Source organism: Oncorhynchus nerka, linkage group LG26 (genome assembly GCF_034236695.1).
Source record: "Oncorhynchus nerka isolate Pitt River linkage group LG26, Oner_Uvic_2.0, whole genome shotgun sequence".
Taxonomy (NCBI): domain Eukaryota; kingdom Metazoa; phylum Chordata; class Actinopteri; order Salmoniformes; family Salmonidae; genus Oncorhynchus; species Oncorhynchus nerka.
This window is the reverse complement of record NC_088421.1, coordinates 42,657,613-42,675,910: the sequence shown is the minus strand read 5'-3', so window position 1 is coordinate 42,675,910 and position 18,298 is coordinate 42,657,613. Positions and strand designations below refer to the sequence as shown.

Genomic DNA, 18,298 nt, shown 5'->3' with positions numbered 1-18,298 from the left:
GAGTTCTTGTGCAGCTTGTTGTTTGCTCTTTGCATGCACATATATCACTGTATCATCTGCATACATTTGAACTTCAGACCCAGTACAGACAGAAGGCAGATCATTAATGTACAGGCTGAACAGGAGGGGCCCCAGTATTGACCCTTGGGGCACGCCCACATCATAGCTACGAGTGGGCGACAGCTCATTGCTCACTCTGACACACTGAGTTCTGCCTTCAAGGTATGATTTCATCCATCTCAAGGCATCAGGGGAAAAAAAAAAAAAAAGTTGAACTTGGACAATTTTGTGATGAGAATCTCATGGTTAACAGTATCAAAAGCCTTCCTTAGGTCCAGAAACACAGCCCCAATAGCACCCCCTTTGTCCATCTTGGACTTCACATTTTCCAGAAGAAAGCAGTTGGCTGTTTCTGTGGAGTGTTTCGCTCTGAAGCCAAACTGCATGGAGTGTAATGTGAAGGGGCTGTTGTTGAGGTGGGCAATCAGTTGTTCTGCTACACACTTTTCAACAACCTTTGACACCACAGGTAGTATACTAATGGGCCTGTAGTTACTCACGTCAGCAGGGTCGCCTGATTTAAAGATGGCCGTTATTATGGCCGACTTCCATACCCTTGGAAACACACCGAGACCAATAAATGTGTTGGTGACCTTAGTAATGGGGCCAATGAGTGACTCTTTGTAGTTTTTAAGAAAGGTAGAGTCCATCCCAAACACATCTTTGGCTTTAGAGTTCTTTAGTGAGCTAATCACCTTGTTCACCTTTGACTCAGAAACCTCCCTTATGATGAAGACAGGTTGAGTGTCATTCACTAGCACTGAGCCCAAGAAATCAGTGGAGGGGTTCTGTGTCAGTAACCTGACAGAGTCAATAAAGTAGGAATTGAAGGCTGTTGCTATTTCAACTGCATCCTGTGTTAGATTGTTATTCACCATGATTTCTAGTCTTTTTGCAGTGTTACTATGGTCTTTCCCTGTTAACTTTTTTAGATTCTCCCATATCAATTTAGAATTTCCCTTTGCTTCACCAATTATGTTAATAAAAAAGTTTGCCTTGGCCTGTCTGATTTCTTTTATCACCTTATTTCTCAACATGGTAAACCTACGTCTGTCATGCTCTAATTTAGATTTTAGGGCTATTTTTAGAGCATAATCTCGTTCTTTCATCAATTTCCAGATTTCTCCATTTAGCCAAGGAAGAGTGCTCTTTTGGCCAGGTTTGGATTTGATTTTCTTTAGGAAGCCATTTATTGTAGTCTGGATTGTGGATAGAAAAACCTGACTATCAGCTTCCACGTCTGTATAGGACAAGAGATCATTCCAGTTTATTCCCTTAATTGCTTTTTCAAAATAGTTTAATTCACTCTTAGGTATTCTGAGTTGATCCGGCTTTCTAACAGTAGAGGTTAAACCTGCTCTTAGACAGCTTTCTGGCTATAAGTGTCAGATTATGAACAGACAGCCCAGTAACCATATTGAATGATTTAGTCACTCTCTCTGGTTTATTACTGAACACCAAATCACCCTGGTTGGCCCTTTAACTAGCTGTGTAAGGTCAAAGGTATTAGTGATCCATTTGAGGGTTTTCCTACAACACTTGTCTTCATAATTAATGTTAAAATCTCCCATTAAGATGACCTCTTTCCCAAAATCACATTCCCTAAGCATGGTATTAAACTGATCAAAAAACACACTTTTGGTGGAAGGTGGCCTATACATTTCAATGAGGGTAAAAGACATTTGGGGAGACAGTGTAACGTTCAGGCCGATACATTGTAGTTCATTATCACATGACCACCCAATTTGTTTACATCGGATATGTTCTTTAATGTAAATCATCACACCCCCTCCTCTTCTTTCAATCCTGTCTCTCCTGAAAACATTGTAGCCAGGCACAATCAAAGCAGCATATGGAGAGTGTTTATGGAGCCATGTCTCTGAGAGGCAGAGAAAGTCAAGGTTGGAGTGTGTGAGTAGATGTTGAATTTGATCACTTTTTGGAATGACACTACGAATGTTCAAGTGCCCCCCTAGAAGTCCCTTGGGCTTAGCTCGTGGGTCCCAGATGACTCGAGAGTGATTGACACATTAAAAAAAGTTAAATTTTCTGTGTTTTCTGACGGCTGGGTTTAGTCCGTTTTGTTTCGTTTTGATTAGGGGCAGTTCGGTAGCGCAATTAACAATCCCTCCCGCCTGCACTGGATGCGGGAAACTAATTCAAATAGCTTGCGTACCAGAAGCAGAGTCAGGGATCGCATATAGCGACTCTGGTATGTTTGAAGAGTCAAAATCTATCCTGGAGCCAGGTGAGTCGAGAGAAACCATAGGACCATAGCACTCACCCACTTCCACAGCGGCGACGACCAGTGGACGAGGCCTTCCACCGCTCTCCACTCCGGTGCGTATCACTGGCTCGGTGATATTGGGCCCAGGATTGAGTAGTACATCCCCGGAGAGCAGGAGGGTAGTGAACAGGTAGTTTAACAGTTTCCGATAAATGTTGGACTTGTGTTTGTTACGCCTAAGCGGTTCAGTAGAATAAGGAGCGAGGTAGACTTGCGAGCGGTGAACCAATGTGTTTGGTGTTGATATTCTCCGGTAGTAGACTGATTGTGTCATCCCAGCAAGGACGCACTGAGATTATCAGTAGAGCAGCTACATAACTGACAATCATGGCAGAGTACTGGAGATAAAACACATAATTGCGCTTTAACTCTTTGCATGAGTTACTTAGCTGGGGTCGGCGTACACCTGATGGTTATCTTATTTTTGGTATTTATTCCAAAACCCAAATTTTTTCCATTGGGATGGATGAACGAGCCAAAGGTAACTCATTTTTGGTTTTAATTCTACAAGCTGGCGAGATCTAAAGCTCTGTTTAGCTCAACGTGGAAATGATTGGTTGACGGTAAGTGGGGGCGGTACTTCCTGTATAAACACAAACTCCCTTCCTTGACTACTTCCTTCCAGCAGTGTGTATCAGGGAGATTCCTAGATGTGAGAAGTGTGCAGGAGGACCTGAGAGAAAGGAATGTGTAGTATTGATGTAAAAAGTTGTGTGTATAACCTGTAGGGGTACACATGGTGCTGGAGATCAGATGTGTCCGGTGAGAGAAAGACAGGTTGAGGTTACCAGGATCACAGTAGTGCAGAAGGTGTTGTATGCTGAGGCAGTGAAGAGAGTAGTAGAGGAAGATGGGTCCAGGGTGAGGGATCCTGAGAGGATCCCTGTGATTAGGCGGAGGTCAATAGAGAGTGATAGGAATAACATGCTTCAGTAAGTTTTGGCCAAGTTCATGGCCATGGTTGTCAACTGTACCACAGGAATAGAATGTAAAACACAGTGGATAGATGTTGTGGTGGCAGCTGTTGAGAAGTACTTGGTTGTATAATATTTTACTGCAGAGTTTACTGCAAGGTGTTTTGAAGGATAATATCCCATCCTCCCAGGATGCTGGCCTGGTGTTGAATCAGAGGGCCAAAGTAGTGGAATAATGATGAGGTTTTAATGGGTGTAGGGTTAGTTGGTTTTTCACAAAGTGTAATGAATTAATAATACAGAATAGTAGGCTGATACACAGCCAACACACTAGGTGGGGGCGTGCACCTATAGTCATTGTTTTGCGGACCGCCATAACACTAAAGAAGGAGAAGACCACTTCTTTCTCAACATCTCTGGATCTGGTCTGTAAAGCGGAATAATTAAAAATCAATCCAATTTTATTGGTCACATACTTGTGTTTAGCAGATGTTATAGCGGGTGTAGCGAAATGCTTGTAACACACTGACTACTTCGGAGGTTGCATTGCAGTAAATGCTGCATGGTTCGCAGCACGTATAGCTTGTAATTTGTCTGCTATTTTTTAGGCTACACTTACTGGGCCTCAGACAATTAAAACTATCTGGAATCTCGGAAGAGGACGTTGTTGTTCCAACAGACTCTGGGGTAGAGGTAGACGACAACAGTATTTTTGGTGAATAGGGTGTTGGACGTTTTATTGACTTTAATAGATTACAATCTTATCCAGGATCTTTCTGAAGTAAGATTAGGCTACATCAGACATATATTTGTCACAACGTAAGTCGAGTGTTGATATTTAAATGTACGTTTGTTCTGGTCTAGCTTTATCTGAACGCGGTAGCAAAGAAAGTAACTAGTGCAGGCTAGCTACAGATTTACTGTCACGTTTTTTATTTGAAGAAACTTTGAAGAAAGAACGGCTTCAACCATGGATCGGGTAAGTTATGTCGACTTACTAACCGTTTTCCTACTGTGGTGTATAACATGTGTTGATAAAAGGATATTAGAAGGGTGAGCCGGTTAAGGATCGAGTCAGACCAGGTGTTAAAATTGTACGACAAGCGACAGTTTATTTCAGAGGGAGAATATCTGATACACGTAAATACGGCTCTTCCGTTAGTTCGTGTTGGAACAGCAGGCAGAGAGCGCGTAAACAGTCAGCACAGCCCTTATATACGTCACAGAAAGTAGGTTGACTCTAGGAAGATCGGATCTCCGGATTGGTTCAGCTGGTTGTAGTCTGTAGTCTTCCGCCATTGGCTCAGTTGTCTGTCCGTCATCGTAGAATCTTCTTCGGGCACACAGTGTTCGTTTAAAAGGGAGATTATGTGTGTAATGTGGGAGCTATCCTGTAGGGGACCCCACAGGCTTTACTGTGAAAATACGTTGCTATGTGTTGTCTCAGTTATAACAATGCAATAGCCACGTATTTAGCAGTAGATTGGTCTCCTGCATAATAGCAATTCTTTACAAAACCCTCTCTTCACGTCTCACCAGAGACGTGACACAACCTAACTAGGTCCAGACACAAAGAGAAACTTCTCCCAAAAGGACTATGAAATAAGGCACGGTATTAAACAGAAATAGATATTTATGTATTACCATCATGTTCTCCATTCAATCCCACTATGTACTAAGTTGGCTACCAGCCACCTAGGAACTTACAACCCTCATTTAACAGAGCGGAGAACAGCTCAAAATAAAAGTAAAAATTATTGTCCACATTAGCCAGCTTTTTCCAGCAGGAAAAAGTTGTGATACCCTCTCTTCACATCTCTTAAGAGATGTGATATAGTCCAGATACATTACTCCAAGCAAAAACGAAGACATAATCCAAAAAGGAAAAATATCCTAAACTAGGTATGTCTATCCGGAAATGGCCCACAAAGAAAAATAATTTCCCCCTCTTCCCATCCCAGATGGGACACGACATACAATGGAGAAGCTTAATCAATAAAAGCAACTGGATCCCCCTCCTAAAATTGCTGCAAAAACTGAGATGGGTCTCATGCTCCATACCGTTATCTCGCACCTGGCTCCTGTTATCTAACCAAAAAGACCGCTTGTTCTCGCAACCCCACGCTCTGAATGTGCCCTTCCTTCTGTATTTTTCCAGCATCAGAAAGTTCCATGGCCCTGATACTTTTAACAATGTTTCAAATCAGCTAGGTAGCATAACACATACATACATCCACACCAGGCAACAGCAGATAATATTCAATCATATATATGGTAATGGCTATAATGTAAAATAACCCCAAGGGTGTGAACAAAAACTCAGCAATGAATCACATAACAGTTACAAAGTTTAAACTACCCTCATGTCAAAAGAGAACAGCTCATTCAAAAACAGAACAAAAGAAAATAGTGTGAAATTTAGGTCCCCCTTTTGACTCCCGCTAGGGTGTCACTAAATTATCCTTTATTTCAGCAGTCATAGCATTTCATGAAAATAATAAAAAGTTTATTACTAATAACAAGTTATATATGCCTTTGTTGTATGCCTTTGTTCCCCCCAAGGGTGTCACTCATCAAAAACAGGATAAAACTTTATTGTTATTGACATGTAAGATGTAGGATAAAACTTTGGTCATGGATAACAGAGTAAAGAATTATTAGAAACCATCTGGTCCTCTCAGCTACTCCTATCCTGTACCAGGTGGGCTCCTTGCCACCCAGGGACTCCAAACCATGTGTCATCATCAGTCAGTCCCATCCTCCCCTGAAAGCATGCGTCCGTATCAGCGTCGCCAACTGGAGCATCAAGCAAAGGCATATGCCTGAAGCCCTCACCACATCTGTAACAGACTTCTCAAAACACGGTATGATGCAAGCAGCACACCACATCAATAACAAATAATACAAGAATTAGGGTCAGAAATCCAGTAACCATCATACCAGTGCACTTACCAAACCAGGCCAAGAGAACAGACTCCTCCACCCCCCCCCCCGTGGACCTCATCTTAGCAGACAGTGCATCAAGCCCGCCTTAGATTGTGAAGTTTAAAAACTATCATCTGAACTGGTATTATTAGGAATATATGTGCAACATTGTTTACCGAACATCTTGCAGACGTCCCCTGACTGGCAAGAAGCATATTCAAGGCAAGTCTATTCTGTCTGGAAACCCCAAATGTGGCCTCAAGCTGTTCAGACATACTAGTGAGTGCATCACGGGAGTAATTCACAAAACGCTGTTGATTATAGTAGATATAATTAATCCATGCAGTCTGTCTAGCATCCACCATGGCTGGACCCATAGTAGGTAGTAAGTGCCAGAGTCCATCATTCCTACCCAAGGCCTGAAACTCATGAGGAATCCCCACTGGCACTCCCAACAGGTTAGTGTGTATGTCCTCTGTCCATGGAGCACTACTACATCTATGTCTCCCATGGGATGGAATGTTTTCAGGTCCCCTGGTTACAGAACTCAGCAGCTGTTCAGCAACAACATCAACAATGGTCAGTGGAATTATCAAACTGGTCAGACCACACGTACCTTGCCATTCTCCTCTAAGAATGTGTCTCAGCACTCTTTTGGCTCCACTCATCCAACATACATCAGCCAGACCACTAGTTTGGTTTAGGCCTGTAACTGGCCAAGTGGAATTAATGGTTATGTTACTCCTGCAATCAGCTTCAGGCAATCTCCCATAATCAATACCATTACCTGTACCCGTGATGCACTCGTAATTGCCCTCAACACCCCAAGAGGCCCGATGAGGAGGTACTGCAGGAAACACAAGGCTCAAAGAGGAACAGAGGGTTGAATTGGGCTTAACCTGGTAAAAACTTCTCAGAATACACAACCACCCCTCTCCTTCTCCTACTGCAAATGGGTGTGTAGCCAGAACAGGTCTAGCATAACTACAAATAATACAGTCCTTTCTTCTCAGGGTTTTAGCTGTGTACCTCATATAAGACAGCCACAAATTGTCCCTACTATCAAAACCAGTCTCAGTTTCTAATTGATCCATAGCCGAATAGTCTCTAACATTAATTACCTGAATGGTATTTTTAACACAGTGGTGGTAGAGGAGTGTGTCCGGCCACCTCTGGTCTTGGCAGTACCTTAATAGAAAACACACCCATCATGTCTGTCCTCGTCCTTTGTAGTCCGAGGGTGTGAGTGCCTGCATCAGAGAGCTTAATAGTTTTGATGGTTAGTAGGATTTCATCACCTTTACAAAGTTCAACATTGCTCCCAGGTTTCCCCATATCATGGAAAACCTATCCACCCTTGTGGGATCCCCCATGCTATAAGGATACCCTCTTCTCCAATCCTAGAACTGTGCGAAGTCGGTTATCATGTAATCTCTACTCTAACTTCTTGTCTACCCAGATCTAGGGATCTCTTATGCTTATTTTGGAACAAAATACACATCGCTTAGCCAGAGCCAGACACATCTTCACTTCTATGAACAAAAACAGGGGTGATAGGACAGGTAGGGTTGCTTCATTCGAGAGTTGGCCCCCGGAATTCTGTTAATTCCAGTTCTTCTCCCGAACTCTGTTTATTGTCCGACAGTGAAAAAAGTGTCTTACCCTTCTGCCGTGCGATATGAATCTGGGTAGCTCTTTCAGCTAGCTATCACCAGGGGTCTTCTATGGTCCCCAAGCCTCTGGGGACTGGATTGAGTGACTTCACCTGTAGTTCACCTGTAATGCATAAAATCCTGGACATACAGGCTTGGTTAACAAACAATTTCTCATATGTTTTATCTGATTTTATCTTTAACTTCTATTCCCAATTGTTAGCTTACATATTTTTTTTTTTTTATTAGTTTCTTATCCAATAAGCCCCATCCTATCCTAGACCACAATTTACCCATCCCCCTTTTGATACCTGACTCTGCCCAGGTATCAACCTTACCTACTCTAAATAATGACTTAGGTAAGATTAGTATATTATCCTTATGTCTGACATCATCATGAAGGAGCCCCTTTTAGTTTTCCACATGTCCAATTCTCCCTTGGGCGTCAATCCAGTACCAATTCCCTGTCAAGTTTCTTATCTACTTAAGAACTATCTGCGCTACTTATATATTTTCTTAAATATATATTTACCAATTTAAACCCTTTCTCTCATATTTCTCAAATACCACTAAGCTTCTAACTGTTTGACTTTATCTAAAATCATGTCTATGAGTGTCAATCTCTAAAGTCCTTACATTTCCTTAATCAACCTAACAATAATCCTAAATCATCACAGATGTCCTATATACCTGTTAATTTTAATACTATTTTTTTTTTTTAACCCCTAAATGGTCAAAAAAAAAAATCAAAACAAATGCTTATCATATCAAAATCCTTCCTTCAAGGACCCTCAGTATTCTATCTGACAATAACATGAATTTAATATATGTTGCAGAGTGCAGAATTCCTTATCTACAGTAATTTATCACCCCTAAGAACTGAAACTTATTTTTCTATGTAATTCCCTGCCCTATTGGCTTAATATATCTCCTATCCTAACCTCCTAACCTAAACTCCTTTATAATGAATTTACCTTAAAACTAGTATCTCAATATGACCACATTCATTATACCAATGACTCTCCCCCAAGGCTGATCAGACCTTAGAAGACAGTCATGATAAGGTCCATGAGTCAACCCACCCTTTTATAGTCAAGTTCTATACTACATTAGACATATCAAAGAACCCTTTATCCTTAAAATCCAAATTCACTTGTGTAATTTAAAACTCATAAAATAAAAACTCATAAAGTTCCATATTTGAGCGTGTCTCTTTAAAATACCTTTGCACCAAAACAAATAGTCCTAACAAATGTTTTATGTGTATATATTTGCAAACCTTAATGATTAATCAAAACTTCCAGGCCTTTCCAATTTGGTCGTTTATGGCCTCATTCTCCCCATGACTATAATCCCAGATATTTAATAAAAATAACGTATTTTCCCTTGGCTCCTTCAACTCACATTTACATCTCAATAAAACAAAACACCATCTGCGTGTTCCTCAAGGAAAAACAACTTGCCCCTGTTACGTATGTCTACGTATCAAGGGAAATGTTCAAATAACCAAATTCAACCTCGCTAGTTTACCGAAACATGTACAATTATGTTTTACCATAGAGGTTGCTTTTCACCATTAATACCCTGACACCGTTCCACATAATGGAAACAGTGCTCAAATTCACTGGTGCTATTCAAACGATCAAACCAAGAATCAACAACCATCAGAATCCACCATCGCGATGTTTTATGACTCAGACATCCAATCCCTCTCTCTCACGGCACAATTACAGTCCAAATAAACGCCACAAATCAATGATACCCACCCAGCGAATCAGCTGCTAGTTTTTAGCATCTTTCCTGACGATTTACATACTCCTTTTTTAAAATGTATTTCGAAATGTTTATCATCTTCTGAAAAGTGACTCAACATTAACGCCCTCACCTTCTCTAAAGGACACTAACCATTTTCTCTGTCACCCCCAGTCAAGACATTATTTCCGTGGCGACGGAAACCTCGCAAGTGATGTCATCAACAAGCGCTCAATCTTGACTCATTTCGCAACGATTTTCAACTCATTGTAAATAATGGTTGGCTGTCTGCAACAACAGTATTTCGGGTTCGATAAACCAAACCTAATTTATCACATCTGTTGAATCCTGATTTAGAGTTTACAACATCAATCAACATCTCTCAATTCGCTAATCTTATAAAAACATTTCGATGGACACAAATCTATCGTAATTGTTCCCCCGTTATTATTCAGAATTAATTTGATTTAAGTTACTGTCTCGTCTTTGAATTAGCATTTTTAATTACGACTCTTTTCCCAATGTATTATTCCCAACAAATAATTTAGTGAACAGACATCGCCTTGCATCAAAATCTCCGTTCTTATATTAAGTTGAATGAATTAGTCTTTCAATTTGAACCAAACAAACTATTTAAAACGTTCAGTTTATATCTTATACCAATACTAGTGACTATAACTTTCTCTGCAAAACAATTAGTTTAATTAAAACCAAAAACTCAGACATATATAACTACTCTTTACACCTCAGCTGGGAACCGAACCCCGGCCTCCCACGTGGCAGGCGAGAACTCCACCACTGAACCACCAATGCTATGGAACTGAGATTCTCCGCAAATAGACCCAATTTACAGTTATCTGTATTTGTTACTCCGGCATCTGAACAACAGAAAATAGCACTAATTTAAACGCCCAAAGTTTTCCCTCAATTAGGATTCTCATTAATCTCGCTCCCTTCGTATCTGACCCTTCTTTCTTAAATACGTGAATTTTGTTCTTTTCTGCCTCTTTCTCTCTTAACCCACATTCCATTGTTTTCAACTGGACCCCGGTTGGCAGTCCCCCTCCTAGGTAACCTGCTTGCGTCCATCTTAACTTTACTCCCTCCCAGACTTTCTTTATATCCTTCCACTGTCCCTTTCCCCCTGATCTATATTCCATTTTTTTGTCTAGGAACTCATTAAACTTCAGCTTTGGAGTATTGGGGGTCGCCATTGTGAATTTTTAATCGTGATTCAATTTAATTCAATCGGAAATTAATCGTAACTTAATCGGAATTTTACCAGACTACTTGAATATAATTAAAATATACTTAGCCCGTCGTTAGTTAATAACAACGATGTATTCGAGGAGACACTATTGCTCACACTCTGCCTTATCTCAGAGCTTTTCCTTGTATATTCAGTTCGAGAAAAACGATTGGGTTGGTATAGCTTTCGTGGAGCGCGCAACCAAGGGATCTATTCGACTATATAGTCGCAATATTAAATATTATATTCAGATCTTATTTCAATTATACATCAGTCATTTTGTTCCTGATTATACATTTTACACAGAAGTTATAGATACATACAACACAGAATTTTCGGATTTATTCAATAACCCTTCTTGAGTTCTCTCTCTCTCTCTCTCTCTCTGTCTCTCAAACCATCAACAATCTTAATGGAGACGATTACAACCACATTACATTTTAATATGAACAGTTACAAATACACGTTATCTCTCTGACCCCTATCAGCTTATCTTTATCATTGGACCTCTTATCAGACTGGACTTCGACCGAGTCGCGGGACAACCTCGGCGCCAGGTTTAATGAATAGCAATTAGCTATCCCCTTACTGATATCTATCCCTAATCTCTATCGTGCTGATCCCTATCAGAATTATACACATGTCCGACCCCTATTAAAATTATCTCTGACCCCTATCGAAACTAATAATTACACATGTTCGATCCCTATCAGAATTATCTTTAACCCCTATCGGAACAACAGGCCTCAAAAGTGATCCCTCATCATTGAAAGCTATCAGACTGCGCTGACCGGGTCACGGGACAAAATTACAATTTATCCCCTCGGCGCCAGATTTAATGAATAGTAATCAGCTATCCCCTTACTGATATCTCATCAATGATTTAATCACCCGGCCGTCGCCGGTTTGTACCACATATGTTCACTCTACTGTTCTTTGACTCGTCAGCAAATTATAAATTTACACAAGAATTCATACTTACTCGGAAATACTGATCAGAATTTAGACAGACTATACGACAATATGCAAAGTTTGATTTAACAGGTTTTGCTTACCTTGTTTATGGTGCACCTTTTAGATCAGTTTCCCGAGTTGAGCAGAATTATTGTCCTCCCCCGAATTTCTTTCACCCGTCTCTTTTTTGGAACCGTCCTTCCGTCACTCTCCTTCTCACACCCAATCAACTCACTTCGACCGGACCGTTATTCAACCATCCTCTGGCTACCATGTTTTGTTGATAAAAGGATATTAGAAGGGTGAGCCGGTTAAGGATCGATTCAGACCAGGTGTTAAAATTGTACGACAAGCGACAGTTTATTTCAGAGGGAGAATATCTGGTACACGTAAATACGGCTCTTCCGTTAGTTCGTGTTGGAACAGCAGGCAGAGAGCGCGTAAACAGTCAGCACAGCCCTTATATACGTCACAGAAAGTAGGTTGACTCTAGAAAGATCGGATCTACGGATTGGTTCAGCTGGTTGTAGTCTTCCGCCATTGGCTCAGTTGTCTGTCCGTCATCGTAGAATCTTCTTCGGGCACACAGTGTTCGTTTAAAAGGGAGATTATGTGTGTAATGTGGGAGCTATCCTGTAGGGGACCCCACAGGCTTTACTGTGAAAATACGTTGCTATGTGTTGTCTCAGTTATAACAATGCAATAGCCACGTATTTAGCAGTAGATTGGTCTCCTGCATAATAGCAATTCTTTACACATGTCTAGTTTAATCATCTTCGATCTTCCATATCTCTTTGTTCCAGTTGAACAGTTGGACAAAATAAACAATGGTGGTAATAAACACGTGGGATATTTTGTCCTTCAGCAAAGTAGCCTACTAGCCCAAAGCGCACAGATTGATAAAAGGCAATGCGCAACAAGCAGGTAAAGTCAGAACCATGGAGAAATAATGAGGACAAAGCTACAACTTGCAGTAGCGGTGTGTAGGTAAAAATCACCAGGGAAGAAAGCCAGAAAAATAGCCATATTACATGTTGTGATAATTGCGTTGTTATAACCTGTTAGTTCATATGCCTTGACACAGCTGAGACAAGAAGACAGTGGCAGAATACATTCAACCAGACCTTTGTTACATCATAAAGCTAGAGAGCAACATCTGTCCTGTTAAGTTCACAAGAAATGTTGCATGTAACAGTTACATGACCTTCAGAATGGTCGAGCAAGTGAATGTTTCTGACATTTCAGGAAACTAAACAACTATTGATTTAGAGTTACTGAAAAGTAAACAGGTGCTTCCTCCACTGTTAAAGCACCATTTCAACTTCAACATCATCTAATTTAGTGACAACTAAAAGATACCAAAAACCAGGGGTGCAACGTTCACTGGGATTGAGTGTATCTGCAGGAACAGTCACACCCATGGCCCTCACGCTAGCTCCACTTCTACCTACATAATATGTTAAGGAATCCCTAGTTATCTTTCTGTCCTCCCTAACTGTGCACTTGTTCACTTTCCTTCACTGATTTGAAAGGAAATGGCTGTTATAAAACATATGGTGGATTCTCCCACTATCACATGACTCCACCAATCCAATGACGTTTTTTTCTCTCTTTGGTACAATTGTCATAAGTATGTTGTAGATTTTCGTAACTGTAAGTACAACGATGTTCCTGTCATTTGTTAACAATACATTTAACTATCATTTAATCAAACTGATAAAAACTGATAAGCAAAATTATCAAGCGTCAAGTTTACATACCAGTATTTATTTATTTTTTGAATGAAATTTGAAAAGATGTAGTGTACAATGTACTGCTGAAATACTTGGGTGGTAAATTACAGTTTATTACACTCATTTTCTGAATGTTGACCGTTTTAAATGTGGATGCTGTTACAGTAATAAGACAAGTGGAGCTTAAGCAATGTTACATGGGGCAGAAATTGCACCAGGCTGCACCCATACCTTTTTACTGTGGGTTTCTACTACATGTTACAATACCCACATATCTGATGGTTTCTTCTATGTATTTACTGTATAAGGATACTGAAACTATGAGACTGACATTTTCTCAACATTCTCCAAGTGGGATAACTAGCAGCAGTAGTTCTGGTGTTTAGGTTTTTCAACATTAGTTCTGCCTAAACCAAGATTAACTCAGGGGTGAAAGATGTGTTCAACTCTAATGAATACTCAATCAAAGCTTCTGAGCATTAGAATTGTTATACATTTGTGGAAAGTAGTGAACAGTTACACACTTCAGGAGAAAGGAGGTATTATAAGGATGCAGCCATCAATCAGAGATTTAGACTAATCAAATGTTTGGTCTAATGATATTCTATGTACAATACTTCCTGTGGTCACCAGGACAGAGCTAGTCCGTCCCCCTCCACCCTGCCGGAGTCCCCTGGTCACAACTCTCCTGGTATCGCCTTACTGCTGGATCTGAAGAGGGTTTCTGTGCTGCTGGTCGACTGCAGGAAAACACCAGGGCAGAGTGGAACTGTGAGAGAAGGACACGAGGAGGGGGAGGGAGATGGAGATCTGATTTCATCAAGTAAGAACAGTGGGGGGTGTGGATTAGACTGCAATCTGATTCTGCATCTTCTGTTAATTGATGGAAAAACAGTAAACACTCAGTGGCCAGTAAATTCAGTCCAGTTTCGTGTACGGAGGGGAATGTACCTAATAAATTGTTTGATGATAAGGGCAGCAGGTAGCCTCCTGGTTAAGAGTGTTGGGACACTAATCAAAAGGTTGCTTGTTACAATGTCTGAGGCGACAAGGTGAAAAATCTGTATGTGCCCTTGAACAAGGTACTAAACCCTAATTGCTCCTGTAAATTGCTCTTGATAAGAGCGTCTGCTAAATAATAAAACAATAAAAAATAAACGTTTTGGAAATATGGGTTCATATACAAATACTAACTATTCAAGGTCTTTATTTTACAGGGGACACCCCTAACCATCGTTCTCTTAGTGGGAGGGGCTTATCGTCTGGGGAGCCTAAACAACATGTTGCTGAGGAGACAGAGAAGAGTCTCTCCAGATCAGAACATCTCAAGAAACACCAGCAGGGACACACAGGGAAGAAACCTCACCACTGCTGCTCTGACTGTGGGAAGAGTTTCACAAGCCAGAGTGGCTTCATTATTCACTGTGATCAGTGTGGGAAGAGTTTTGCTGCATCTAACACCTTCAAATCTAATGTAAGAATTCATACAGGAGAGAAGCTTTATAGCTGTGATCAGTGTGGGAAGAGCTTCAATCATTCAGGCAGCCTGACTACACACCAGCTAACACACACAGGAGAGAGGCCTTATAGCTGTGATCAGTGTGGAAAGAGCTTTGCTGCAGCTTCCGCCCTGACTACACACCAGCGAACACACACAGGAGAGAAGCCTTATAGCTGTGATCAGTGTGGAAAGAGCTTTGCTGTAGCTTCCAGCCTGATTAGACACCAGCTAACACACACAGGAGAGAAGCCTTATAGCTGTGATCAGTGTGGAAAGAGCTTTGCTGTATCTTCCGCCCTGATTGTACACCAGCGTGTACACACCGGAGAGAAGCCTTATAGCTGTGATCAGTGTGGAAAGAGCTTTGCTGTAGCTTCCTCCCTGATTATACACCAGCGTGTACACACAGGAGAGAAGCCTTATAGCTGTGATCAGTGTGGGAAGAGCTTTGCTGCAGCTTCCGCCCTGACTACACACCAGCGAACACACACAGGAGAGAAGCCTTATAGCTGTGATCAGTGTGGAAAGAGCTTTGCTGTATCAGGAAAACTAACTAGACACCAGCTAACACACACAGCTGAGTGTGGGAAGAGCTTTGCTGTATCTTCTCCCTGATAGCTGTGGAGAGAAGCCTTATAGCTGTGATCAGTGTGGGAAGAGCTTTGCTGTATCTTCCGCCCTGATTGTACACCAGCGTGTACACACAGGAGAGAAGCCTTATAGCTGTGATCAGTGTGGGAAGAGCTTTGCTGCAGCTTCCGCCCTGACTACACACCAGCGAACACACACAGGAGAGAAGCCTTATAGCTGTGATCAGTGTGGAAAGAGCTTTGCTGTATCAGGAAAACTAACTAGACACCAGCTAACACACACAGGAGAGAGGCCTTATAGCTGTGATCAGTGTGGGAAGAGCTTTACTGTAGCTTCCAACCTGATTAGACACCAGGTAACACACACAGGAGAGAGAACTTATGTCTGTCTATGTGGGAAGAGCTTTGCTCGAGCTTCCTCCCTAACTATACACCAGCGAACGCACACTGGAGAGAGGCCTTATAGCTGTGATCAGTGTGGAAAGAGCTTTGCTGTATCAGAAAAACTAACTACACATCAGCGAACACACACATTAGAGAGGCCTTGCACACTGGTGAGAAAGACGCCTTATATCTGTGATCAGTGTGGGAAGCGTGTCAGTCAGTTATGGACCCTTTATTCACACCTGTAAGGGTTTTCCTGTGGTGAAGTAGAGGTGGACCAAAACGCAGCGTGGTTATATTGATTCATGTTTAATAAAAACAGATAAACATGAACACTACAAAACAATAAACGTGGAAAACCAAAAACAGCCCTATATGGTGCAAAACACAGAGACAGGAACAATCACCCACAAACACACAGTGAAACCCAGGCTACCTAAGTATGATTCTCAATCAGAGATAACTAATGACACCTGCCTCTGATTGAGAACCATACTAGGCCGAAACATAGAAATACCCCAAAACATAGAAAAACAAACATAGACTGCCCACCCAACTCACGCCCTGACCATACTAAAATAAATACAAAACAAAGGAAATAAAGGTCAGAACGTGACAACACCAGTGAAGACACACTGGAGAAGGAACCTTATGTCTGTCCAGGTGGGAAGAGCTTTGTTTATTTAGGGCCAGTGAGAAAACAACAGAAAGCACAAACATGCTGTATTTCATCTCCCTCCCATCTGGCACCGGTTCCAGATCCCTAAATAAAGGATCAGTAGAAAACATCTAGTAAACAGTCATATCCATCTCCCATTCTTAAATAGTTTCCTCAGTCTGATCACCATGGTAACCTCTGTGCAGCATAATATGCAGCTCTGATCTAGGATCAGGTCTCCCCTGTTTCTGTAATATCACACATTGATCTACATGGATAAATGTTATCATAGGAAATGTCATAGTGAACCTGTGGGGGATGTTGATAATTGTATCTTCTTTCATGTACTCATGAGAATACTATTATTAAATGTCATTATGTAGAATAATATTTCAACAATACGTGTATATTCATGTATTCAATTGATCAATACATTCAATCCAATTATCTTCTAAACAAGAAGTTATCACTTAAATTGTGTATTTTATAAATCTGTATTGATTAAAATGATCCTAAATCTAATCCATAATATATTGGATAATTATTTCCATGAGTTCAAGGCAAGATCTCTGCATACTGTGTCTTGTAACAACGGTTAATGTAATAACTTTTAGATTTATAATGTAATAAAACTGGTAAATGTAACATCTTGTTGGTTAATATGTTAAAATGTTGTCTAATAACCTTTTCCACTTAATGTAATAAGTTATTGGTATCAAGTAACAACTGTTTTTAATGAATAATGTAATAACTTAAACCGATCATGTAATAACACCTAAACCAATGTTTAATGTGTTACTTCACCAATGTTAATGCACATACCACCCTCCACCAATTACAAACCCACACACACAAACCTATGCCCTTGTACTCTTACACAAACAAGCACACAGTTATAGACACATTGATAAAAAAAAAATGAAATAACAATTAATCGGTAGTTCTTATAGTCAATGAGACAGGGGGCTCGGTCGTGCAGGAGAAAGGAGGATTGGGAAACTGCAAATAACAATAAACTGAACTCCGCCTCCGGGTTGTGTAAAGAATTGCTATTTCTTATGCAGGTGACCAACCTACTGCTAAATACATGGCTACAACTCACAGTAAAGCCTGTGGGGTCCCCTACAGGATAGCTCCCACATTACACACTAACTGCCAAACCAGCGCACACACATAATCTCCTTTCTAGCCGAACATTGTGTGCCCGAAGAGGATTCTACGATGACGGACAGACAACTGAGCCAATGGCGGAAGACTACAGACTACACCCAGCCTGAACCAATCCAAAGATCCGATCTTCTAGAATCAACCTACTTTCTGTTAGTATATTAGGGTTGTGCTGATTGTTAACGGCCTCTTTTCCTGCTGTTCTGTGCGAGCTAACGGGAGAGCCGTAATTACGCTGTACTAGTTATCTTCACTCTGAATAAACTGTCGCTTGTCATACAATTTACCACTTTGTCTGAATCGATCCTTGACCGGCTCACCCCTCTAAATATTTAATTACTAACAGAACTTGGTAAGCAGAGGATAGTTAACTAACGGTCCAGTCGAAGTGGGCTGATTGGGTGTGAGAGAGGGGGTGAGTTGGTGGAAGGACGATTCACGGAGGACGAGTGAAGACGTTTCGGGGGTGGAC

The 18,298-nt window shown here is 41.0% G+C and overlaps 1 protein-coding gene across 1 annotated transcript; it reads left to right on the top strand.

The window, feature by feature from the left end:
• Nucleotides 1-3,509: 3,509 nt before the first annotated feature.
• On the top strand, nucleotides 3,510-18,034 carry LOC135564888 (zinc finger protein ZFP2-like). Its single transcript, XM_065010970.1, has 4 exons — nucleotides 3,510-4,240; nucleotides 14,160-14,349; nucleotides 14,744-15,608; nucleotides 15,646-18,034. Exons 1-4 carry the CDS (start codon nucleotides 4,232-4,234, stop codon nucleotides 16,247-16,249), a joined length of 1,668 nt encoding a protein of 555 aa, XP_064867042.1. The 5' UTR covers nucleotides 3,510-4,231; the 3' UTR covers nucleotides 16,250-18,034.
• The last annotated feature ends 264 nt before the right edge of the window (nucleotides 18,035-18,298 follow it).

Bases quoted from the DNA above. Each gene is read 5' to 3' on its own strand.
- LOC135564888 (XM_065010970.1), top strand. The intron at 14,350-14,743 runs GTAAGAACAGTG...TTTATTTTACAG, and splicing joins TGGAGATCTGATTTCATCAA to GGGACACCCCTAACCATCGT. The intron at 15,609-15,645 runs GTGTGGGAAGAG...TCTCCCTGATAG, and splicing joins CAGCTAACACACACAGCTGA to CTGTGGAGAGAAGCCTTATA.